This window comes from Neocloeon triangulifer, unplaced genomic scaffold (assembly GCF_031216515.1).
Source record: "Neocloeon triangulifer isolate White Clay Creek 2 clone unplaced genomic scaffold, ASM3121651v1 ptg000013l, whole genome shotgun sequence".
Taxonomy (NCBI): domain Eukaryota; kingdom Metazoa; phylum Arthropoda; class Insecta; order Ephemeroptera; family Baetidae; genus Neocloeon; species Neocloeon triangulifer.
The window spans coordinates 3,421,999-3,433,118 of record NW_026775555.1 but is presented as its reverse complement, the minus strand read 5'-3'; the positions used below and the strand labels follow the sequence as shown (position 1 = coordinate 3,433,118).

General features: G+C 37.4%; 1 protein-coding gene across 3 annotated transcripts; it reads right to left on the bottom strand.

Annotated features, from left to right (window-relative positions):
- Positions 1-2,286: 2,286 nt before the first annotated feature.
- LOC132198896 (uncharacterized) lies at positions 2,287-9,949 on the bottom strand. 3 transcript variants are annotated; one of them, XM_059623174.1, is made up of 7 exons: positions 9,541-9,949; positions 7,539-7,562; positions 5,404-5,597; positions 5,192-5,337; positions 4,862-5,132; positions 4,378-4,575; positions 2,287-3,720 (listed from the first exon to the last, which is right to left on the bottom strand). In XM_059623174.1, the coding sequence occupies exons 1-7, from the start codon at positions 9,792-9,794 to the stop codon at positions 3,107-3,109; spliced, it is 1,701 nt and encodes a 566-aa protein (XP_059479157.1). In that variant the 5' UTR covers positions 9,795-9,949; the 3' UTR covers positions 2,287-3,106. The 3 variants fall into 3 exon arrangements, with proteins under 3 accessions (XP_059479157.1, XP_059479158.1, XP_059479159.1); XM_059623175.1 differs by lacking the exon at positions 7,539-7,562; XM_059623176.1 differs by lacking the exons at positions 7,539-7,562; positions 9,541-9,949 and adding an exon at positions 5,716-6,180.
- Positions 9,950-11,120: the final 1,171 nt, after the last annotated feature.

Genomic DNA, 11,120 nt, shown 5'->3' with positions numbered 1-11,120 from the left:
TTTTTAATTTCTTTAAAAATTACTTACGTGACGATATCCATAATTTTTTTCAATTTAAGAGTTAATAAAAGTTTTATATTCTCTCTTATGAGGAACATACTAATTACATAATATATCCTGTTCGAATCTCCGGCATTCTAATTGAAAACTACTGTTGCTAAAATTCTGCTGCACAGATAATTGCCGTGGAGCGTGACGTGGAAAAACAAAGCAAAAAATCAATCAGGAATTTCAAGCAGTTAAAAATAATATGCGGCATCGCAACGCTTCGCTGGCGGAATGACTTTTTCCTAAACACTCGAATTCACTGCCAGGGTCGGGGAGCAGATAAACGCAGGTAATCGAATGTGTACCTATACATTTTCACGTCATTATCTAATGGTTAAGGTCGGTCGTGCAAGCTTGGCCGGCCAAGCGATCCACGCAAATGCTGGCGAGCGCAATTGTCAATCCTTTGCTGCCTCCGTGTTTCGCTCGAACGAATAAACTGCACCTCTTTTTGTCATGCAAATCTCCTCTTCTTTTTTTTTAATTCCTGTGCATAAAAAAATTTGTAGTGCATAAATCTACACTTAAGACTTAAGTTAGATGATAGATAGTAACAAAATTGAAATAAAAAAATTATATTTAAAAAAACTTTTTCATATAAAACAAAATTTAATTTTTTATATTTTATTTACCTAATCAATTTTGAGTAAATAATGCTTATGAAAATTAGAGGTAGTTCAGTTTGCAGTTTTTTAAGCTGTTTCTTAAGTAAATAATTTTTAAGTTTCACGCTCTTAAAATAAAAAAATGATGAATTTGTTCAAATTTAAATATGATATTCCCACTTTTTTGTGTGAATTAAATACACTATATGAGGATGTGGACAAGGATGTGGATGAGTCAACAATCGCCACAAAAACAAAGAACTTCTATAGTATTTGACCTTTTAAATTGAGCATGAGCTAGGGTAATTTTTGATAAGATCTTGAACTTTATTAACTTTTAAAGATGTTTAATTGGAACAAAATCTAAATATTTTTACTTGCTCCTGTAATTTATTTGCAATTGACTTGATTAATTAAAAATATAGCTTTTAGGTAGGAAATTGAGCTTCACTTCCGGCAAATCAATCTTGCTTAGCAGGTGACAATTGGAATAAACAAAAGCGTTTAGTTCTGATTGAGAAGAGCTCTTGCTTCGTTCCGATGCTTGCACGAAGTTTTGCGACGTATGCAAATTCAGGGCCGCCTTTTCTTGATTCGAGGCCTTTGTATATAATTATCGGATGGCTGATTGCGTGGAAAACTCCTAAGAATCAAAATCCGATTTACTTCTTGATATGCACATTTTGAATTTTTTATTAATTGAATTGCTCCGAACAAGTACATAACACGATTTACACATCGGGAAAACGTAGAATGCACAAGTATATTTTATTACATGCAGTTCTCGTTGATCATTCAAGGCTTGATATGCACCGAAAACGTATAATAAAAAGTTCCTTCTTCTCGTCACCAACAAAAGATATTTCACAATCAGACCCATTTCGACAAAAAATCAGCACTTGTCCCTTATTCCAGACTAACATATCGAAATTATTACTACATTATCAAAGAGGTAGAGCAAAGGGTGGGCGGGAATCTCGTCTTCAGAGGCCTCAACGCGGTTAACAATTGTGATATGATACATTAATTAATTGCTGCACAAAAGTGATGATATGGATTTGAGCTACCCTATGAAAGTCAACGGCCAACAGTTAAAAACAATTTGATATGTGATGAGAGACCAAAATAAATACTTTTTACTATTTTCCTGAAATGTGGTCGGGCTTGAAAAAAACGCATATATTTTGCAGCAAATACACTTCTTCTTTTTTATGACGATTGTGTTACTTTGATACACACAGATCTCTAAAACATTCAGTCGGAGTAGCAGTGAGCGCTGAACAAGCTATCTACTTAATCTTTTTATATATTATTTATTTTAAACCTAGTCCAAGTTCTTTCGTGGCCGAACAGTATCTTAATCTAGAGAAAAATCTGCGAATAATTTTGGCATTTGCATGTCGCAGACTAGTTTGCTAATTTGACACCGAACGTTACATTTGAACAATTCACAGTTAACTCCGCGCACAAAGTACAAAGTGCCCCGCGCTCTGTCTATATGTTATAAGTATTGATGCTCATTTTAATATTTACATTGTTGTGCGTGTCGACTGATTATGGCGGTTTGTTGCACGTCCGTCCCGAGCGCATCACTCGCCCAGCAGTTTTTTTTTCGCACGCGAAAAGATTTTCAGTGTAGAATAAACGAAAGAGCAGCAGTTCGAGACTAAAATGCAGTGAGAAATAAATGCAACGTAATCAAAGTTAAAGATGATTTGAAGATAAGTAGTTGAAACAAAAAGAATCATACTTAAATTAAAAAAAATAATAATCTATCATTTCTTAATTCGTTGGAAAAAAAATAATACAAAATTTTGCAATGTAAGTACAAGCGTTTGTTGTAAAATTGTGATTTATTTAGAAATTCAAATTCTAATGTAATTGCGTTAACTAAAGAATATGAAAGCCTCTTTACTTTTAAATGAAAATATTAAGAAAATCACTAAATTAAAGTTAATTATTTTAAAGAATTACATATTGCTAAAAAAAGCAATGACTTTGAAGGTAATCAAAAAACTTTCAAAATTGTCTGAATTAAAATAAAAAAATAGAGTTGAATGATTTCTTATTACTGAAAACAGTAGTTTTCCATATTCCCTGAAATAAGATTTATAATATTCGTGAAAATAATTTTTTTAAAGACTGATTAATTAGATCTTGGCCTACGAAAATTTCCTTTGGTTGAATTTCAGCGGATCAATTTTTTGCAAACAAATAAGTGCCCTTCAATGAAATTTAACTAGAATGTGGAAAACTCTCATGTTTTGCGCAAATTATATTTATGTAACCTGAAATGACGACGAGTTGCGCGTGTTGCATAAATCACTGGCTAAGTCTCGAGCTGCAGCCGCCGGAAAATTTTCAACGATTTTAGTGCAAACGAAAGCGAAACAAATGCGCGCAGTCTTAGATGTGTTTTCGGTGGGCGGTCTGCTGGCTGGGCGCGGAAGGACCTACCTCTGGAAGAGCTGGTCGATCGTGATGGGCTTTTGCTCGACGTTTTGGATTTCGTCGTCCATCTCGGCCACCTTGGAGGTCTGCAGGACGACGGGCACGACGAGCACCTCGACGCGTTGCTCCTTGTCCGATGCGGAGGAAGTTCCGTGCACCGAGTGGAAAATGTTGTGCTGGTTGCGTTGGCCCTTGGTGCGGGCCTCGCGCGCCATCTCCAGCAGCCGTTTGCTGACCACGTTGCCGTCGCGGTGGTGGTGGCCGTGGTGGTGACGGTTGCGGTGCCGCCGCGGGTGGTGCTCCTCGGTGTTCTGCATGTCGACAACCTGCTCCTCCTCGGGCGTTTCGCCGGCCGCGCTCTGCCGCTCGGTGGACGGTTGCTCGATTATTTGCTGACGGCGCGAGTAGCCGATGATGATTCGGCGGAACTCTTCGCTGCTGCCGTTCGCGGTCAGGGGGTAGAACTTGTTGGGCACGTCGATCTCGATGGTGGGAATCTCGCTGGTGCACAAAGAGATCACGGGGAGCATATACGCGCGGAGGTGGTCAGGTGTAGAAACAGTGTTGTTGGCAAGGGCAACGTCAAAAAGGACGCTGGGAATGGGCTTGGTCTCGGCTGAAATTCGGAAACTGACATCAGCGGTATTGAGGTGGCGCCGGCCGCGGTTACATCGATATTGCGTCAGCGGAAGCGTTTTATTTTTTTGCGTTAAACTGAGATTCGGATAATTATTTACCAACAATCTAAAAGTTTAAGGTAGAAATAGAAAATGCATCAATGGCTCATTACAGAAGTTGCCTCTAATTAAATTAACGAAATTATCGCAAGGAAGTTGCTAAATATGTTTAATTTTTTTTTAATTTAGTTTATAAACAATTTTGATTATAAGTTTATAGTTAAATAAAATAGATTAAATAAACTTTAAATATAAAATAAATTTTTAAATATTAATATTAAGTACAATAAAAAAATGAAGTATAAATTCTAAACAATTTATATATTTTAATTTAAAATTTACTGTTATTTATTTTTAAATAAAAAACACAATAAAAAGAATCTCAATTTAAACACTTGGACAATCAATTATATGAGCGAAAGCATAAATAAAAAAAGTAAACTACTGTGGAGTGATTGAAGAAAATTTAGCGAGATCAATTTTTAAATAAGCCATGCCATAGAAATAAAGCCCAAGTGCCTGAAGTTGTTGTGTGATCCATAGTTTTTCGTGCAGAGTAGGAAAGTGTGTTGCGAGAATTTGTGTGATTTAGTTACCTGTTTCCTTTGAGCAATTCATTTCGCGGAAGTACTTTGACGCGGACAACTTCTTGCGCTCCAAGTCCTCCACTTCGACGAAGAGGCCAAAGTTGTTGGTCGAATTGCGCCAGTCGCGAACTGCGTTTGATACGTTGAATTCGACCCAGCCGTCGCCGCTCGTTGACACCATCTTGCTATCTAGGATGTTCCTAACCACTGTTGTAATAAAAAAAATGCATTAATATTATTAGTTTTATTCTACAGAAATTTTAAATTGGAAAAAAGAAGAAAGGGTTTACAACTAGCAAAATATTTATTAAAAAAATTTATATAAATTATTTATAAGGTAAATAATTTGAGGTCTTTTGATGAAGATCGGCTAATTTTTATTTCATCTTTTTATATAAATCATTCAATTAAACTAAAATCAAAGATCAGCAAGTTAGGCAACCGGCTAGACACACGTGCAAAAACTGCTGCCTAACTTGATCACAATACTTACATTTATTTGTCTTTTTGGCCTGGCGCACGAGATAGGAAATTGTAACCCTGACAAAGACCTCTTTAGGTTCCGGGAAGAGGCTAATCACGATGGGCAGAGATGAACTCGACGGTGGGCTGGAGGTGGTGCTTGTGCTTGCGACACTGGAAACGCTTGAAGCCTCTTCATCCACAAGCGCCGCCGAGGTTGTCGTCGAGCTTGACGTGGGCGGCGTGCTCTTCACCTGTTGCTTGGGCGGGATGCACGCGTCCTCACTTCTACTTTCATTTGACTATTCAACAAAAATTTCTCCCTTTAAAAAACAAACCAATGCGTAATAAAAAATATTACTTGAGCGACTCTGTAAAGGCGCAGTTTGGCGCTAATGATGTTAAGTTCGGTGCCCGCCAGTGGCATCGGGTACGTGAGATTGAACATCATGTACATGTCGTCGTTGTTTTTGGCCGCCTCAACCTTTTTGCTGTTCACCGGTGCACCTTAAAAAATAATAAAATAAAAATTTAAGCTTGAAGAAAACTCCTGAATTGTTGCCGACAACTCACAGACAGGGTGGAAGCTGGTGAACTTTTTCGGGGTGTCGTCGAGGGCCGTGACAGAGGGAATAATGCTGCTGACGAGACCGGACAGAATCTTGGAGGCGATGATGTTGTTTGGGCCCCCGAGCGAGGTGCCCTTGCCCGGTCGGGTTGTGTTGTAAATGTAGCCTTTGATCTCCTGGATTCGGCGCTCTTTGTCCCTGCCGAACAATAATAAAAAAAAAATCAAGATCATATAATTTCGATTAATTTCGACGAGTTTCACAATGACATTCCAGCACACGGCAATTTCCATGCAGCAAATTGAAAGGCCATTACGCTATTAGTAAGATCATTAGTGGTCTAGGAGAGACGGACACGATAGTAAAACGGGATGCTGGGTTGAAAGTTCACGTGACTGGATATGTAGCTCCGTCTAGACGTCTAGGATGGGCCGCTGATAAATGTGCTCTCTCGCCTGCTCATTTCCACCCTCGTCGCGCAACTCGGCAGACGCGGGGCAAATTGGCGCTAATTAATTTGCATTCAGTCGCTCTCGGGTCGCGAGAGAAAGAGAGCAGGTGGGGGAGTCTGGCGACCTTGAGACGTGAATCAAGCAAACCCCCTCCTGGTCGGCGTGCCGCCGAGCTATATGAATGAAACGGCCAGCAAGTGAGAGAGTAAAAAGATCTGGAGTGAGTGACAAGAGATCGAAGCCGCGCCGCGAACGTCGAGACATTGTTGCGCTGGCATTGTTTAAATAAAAAAAGAATAACGTGATGCATGTTTTTAGAATCTCAATCAGTTTGAATCAATATAATTAAAGTACAGGCTCCATTTTCCAATAAACAAAGATTGAGTTATGAATTATGATTTTCACATGATTTAGATTTGAAGCTCCAAAAAATATTTGTGTATAAATACACATAAGTTAAAATGATTTATTACTAGGCAAATAAGTTTAGAAAGTTACAAATTACAAAATTTAGTCAGTGACATAAAATTAAAAACTTAAAATAAAAAATTTAAAATAATAACTAAAATAAATATTACATTTAAAATTTAACTAATTGAAAAAATATGATAAATATTATGAATATTTTTAATTTTTAATATTGTAATTTTTTATAAACCAACTAGTTTAACGATTCTTTCAAGGAAATGAAAGAATTATTAGGTTTTTGTGTCTTTTAATAATTAAAAACAAATTAACTAACTATTATTACTATTATTTTTTTATTCTTAATTTAAATCAGTACGAACAATTATTATCTTACTGTTTTTACATTTTATCCAATACAATTTGATGAAATTAATTATTGTTTACTTGTTCGCATTGAGATGGGCTCGGAGCCAAGTTGCTTTGGATAAACCGCGTGCAAAGCAACATTGTTGGGCGGATCTGGCGGCTCTTGAAAATAGAAAGCGCTCCCTGCCTCACTCTCGACATTCCCTTTCCGCCTTTCGAGTATGCACTTTGAATCAAGGGCCAAAGCGGCGAGTGCATTAATACCAAGCGAGTAATTCAGAAATAATCGAACGCAAAAATAGAAGAGTTAAGCAAGCTTCAAAGGAAATCGACCGAACGCTGGAGAGATCAGCTTTAAGTCGCCGAGCTTGTACAAGTGATAGTGAAAACTGGCACGAAAAGTGGAGCTCTTTCCGATGCAAATGTACAAAAATCTGTGGGAAATAATCGAGTTAAATCGGATTAAGTGAGTCAGTGCGACGGAATCTGTAGCCAAGATGTCGAGAGAGACCGCGTGGCGCGGAGCAGGCGAATGCGGGGTGGACCCTCTATCTGAATTCGCATTTCTTTATCGGCACGTTGCCTGATCGAAAAACTTTCTTGCTCTCGCCAAGAAGGATTTTAACTGCGCAGCAAATTCTGGCAAGTTGGAAAAAAAATAACAAATTATAATTTAAATATAAATCAGACCGGCGTTGATTGAAAAAAAAATTAATTTCCAGAGTAAAAAATTGATTTAATCTATTTCATTTACATAAAAAATAAATTATTCAATTAATTTATTAGTGAAAAACACAAAACATTAAAATTATTAACGACATTTCAAAAGACTTTCACTCAACAGTCTGTTAGTTTTAATTTTTTTAATTTGGTGTTGAAAACAAAACAACAAAAACACGGCGGTGCGGCTTACCGTCCGTAAAAGAACTCTTCCTTTCTGCAAAAAGAGAGAAGCGAAAATTAGAGCAAGAGCGCGAGCAGGGGGTGGGTGAGTGGGTGGTCTGGCGGTCGGGCGGGCGGCGGCGGCACGGGTACGTTTGAAGGTGGAAGATAAGTCGCACACGTGGAGCACTTGTAACCTCCAATCCATACTCCTCCCCTATATTCGTCTCGCCTGATTCGCGTGTCTGCCGATTGAAAAATCTATAACCGCCGCCCGTCCGACCCACCGCCGCTTCCCGACCCGTAACTGCCGCCTAATTACTCTCGCGGATATATTTTGCACGCCGTTCGTCGTCGCCGCCGCCACGCCAAACTGCTCCAGACCGCAGTCTTTTGGGTTTGCGGCCGAGCCGACGTCTCTCACTCTCGCTCGCAATTGTCTCACGATTCATCCCAAAGCAAGCATAACTTAAAAAAATGGCCTAATTGAAGTTTTATTTTTAATAATAGGATCTGATTCAAACGCATAAAGATCATATTAGAAAATCCTATGCAGACCACAAAACATTGAAGTTTTCTCCTTCTGGCAAAAAATTGTTATTGAATTTTAATTGAATTGAATTGAAAATTAACACACTAAAATTGCTTGGAATTTAACAGTTTTAATTTTTTTTTACCAAACTTAAAATTTCAATGATAAACAGAAAATAATCACTACAATAATGTCCGCAGCAAAAATTTAAATCTGTCTTACCACGAGCTTAAGGACATAATTAAATACGGACAATTTTAGGCACTTTAATTACAATCGTTAAAAAATTCTCTGCAGTTTATCAAGTTTCAACTAATTTACTTCGACATTTAGGGAGCATAGAATTTTAAATTTTATTATTCTGCCTGTTGAGATGATTGTTCATTATTATTATTTTATTTCAATTCAAAGTAAGTTTGGAAAGATTTTGTAGGTTTAAACGTTTTAAAATTAATACGAAAACATTGTTAAATGTTTAGTTTAAAACATAAAATTAAATTTAGTTAAAGATATGAACTTTTATTGAAAAAATGTCGAAAATAAACTGGAAAAATCAATTAAATATTGTTACAAATGATCGAAAAATCGGTGAGAGAAGCAACAAATTCGTTCACCCTCTCCGACTCCGCGCGCAGCAGCAACAGTTTACGCCTTTCTTTCTACATAGCTGAGCGGAAAACTGCAACACTTGGCAATATACTATATATTTGATCTTCTTCCTACTTTATTAAAATCGTCAAAGCTACAAATTTACACTTCCGGTTATTTAAATAAGAAGCAGAATCAGGACAATATTTTATGACGCCCGATCTGGATGCAACCGGGAGAGCATCTGTGCGTTGCAGATCGTCTCCGGTCTACTTTCAGGAGATCCACTGCGTGCGCGCGCCTTTTCAACCTGTTTGTTCTCCTCTCGCTATTTTTAAGCTCATTTCGACTTGTGGAAGCTCGTCGAGTGCACCACAAGCTGCACCGACCGTGTGCATTATTAGCAAAGGAGTAAGAAGAAGTGCTCTCGAAACGTGACACAGGTGCTAATCTCAAGCCCTGCTCGACCACCATTGACATGATCAATCTCATCATTCACAAATTTAGAGACGAGATATAATTTACTACAAATATTTAATGAAATAAAATTTAGCTAATCAATCTAAAAGATAAAACTTAACTAGAATAATTTATTTTGAATAAGTTTTCGTAACTCGCAATAAAATTTATATAAACCTCTTCTCGTTAATTTCTAGAATCGCAAAAATTAATTAAAAATTTTCAAATTAAAGACTCTTGTTTAAATCCTTTTGCCTATTTTTCTCCCAACCCATTGATTATCCGACTTGTTCGGAGAAAAATAATGAATTGGAATTTAAAACTTACTTCATTTTGTTTATTCTGTTTGATTTTGAAACTCCCAAATTATTTGTATTCTTTAATATATTAAGAGAAAATTTTAAAGTGAAAATAAGGGAAGCCCGGAACCAAAATAAAGAAAGGATTCACTCACGAGTCGCGTTGCAGATTATCGACGGGGGTGGTCTCGTTGCCCTCGATGATCTCGGTGGAGGTGCTCGAGTCGGCCGTGATCGAGTTGTCCTCAAACTCGGCCGTCTGCCTGGCCGCGGCCACGATCGCCGATTCGCCGGCGGAAGGGGTTGGTGTCGTGGTGGACGACGAGGAGACGACGGTGGCCGTCGGCAGGGCGGCCGCGGAGGCGGCCACGATCGCCACCGTCAGGAGGAGCGACAGCGCGGCGGGCATGGTGCTGAATAATTGGTTCCGAAGAAGCTTCGGCGATAAAGAGACGATGAGGGGAGTTCGCGCCCCGCGAGAAGTCGGTCGGTGAGTAAGTAAGTAGTTGTGTTTCCCGGTCAGCCGATCGCGAGTGGAGCGCGCGAGAGAAATGCGAGTGTGATTCGGAGGCCGCATCTTTTTCTGCCAATTTATACCTTGGTGTCGCGCGGGTAGTGGGAGAGTCGGAGCGAGAGAGAGAGAGAGAATTCTCTCTCTCTTCTTCAAGCCTGAGCGTTCGAGTCGTGCGCCCGCCGCCCCCACATGAGGAGGGATGCTGAGGAGCATTTAAAGGACCCAAGAAAAAAATTATTTGCAAAATTTAGGCCGAAAATATTTGAAAATCGGACCACAATCAATAAATTGTTCAGAAAATCTTTTTTCTTAAAAAAAAACTTCAGCTGCAATAAGGTTAATTTGTTTTCAGTGTTCATAATTAAACTATATGTTTAATACAATTTGATTTAATCTTATGCTTTTACTTGAGTAAAATAATCAAAAAATTCTAATCACTGATAAATATTAAATAAATTGTAAAATGTTTTATGTGGATCTTTTGAGCATATTAAAAAAAATATTAGCGCTGTGAAAACACAAAATAAATAATTACATACATTATTAAATGCGTTAACTATCTCATTTAACAAAAATAATTAGTGCTCTTAAAAAGTTTAAATTCATTTATATATTTAATTATAATTTTTAATTTATTATTTTATAATTTATAAATTTTTAGATACTTATTATTGTTTTTATTTATTAATTCTAATTTAAAACAAATATAATAATTACACCAGTATAAATAATGTAAGCTTCACAAACAGAGTTAACTATGAGTTCAATAGGACAATATCAAATTCTTCGTATGGGGTGTACAGATATAGCATGATTATGACAATTAAATATAAGAAAAGCATCATTGAAATTTTAAGATAATTAATCTTGATTAAAAAACCAAAATATAATAGAAAATTAAGATCAACAAACAAAAATTTAAGAGTCAACAAGACTCATTGTCAGTTCTAGTTAACGGTTGCTGTCTTTTCCTCAACATAAAATTTTTAAGATTACTTTCGTTAATTAACAGCTTGATTATTTTCAATTTATCTTAAATTTTTTTATTATTATTGACAGCAAAATCATTTTGTGTGTAAGCTTAAAACATTTCATTTCAAAATAACGAGCACTTCAGAGTAAGCAGACTGGAATCCGGTCAATTATGCAGGAAAATGAAGTGCACGGCGTGTCACTGCTTTTCAGGCACGTGTTTTTTTTTCGTTAAATCGCGGATATATG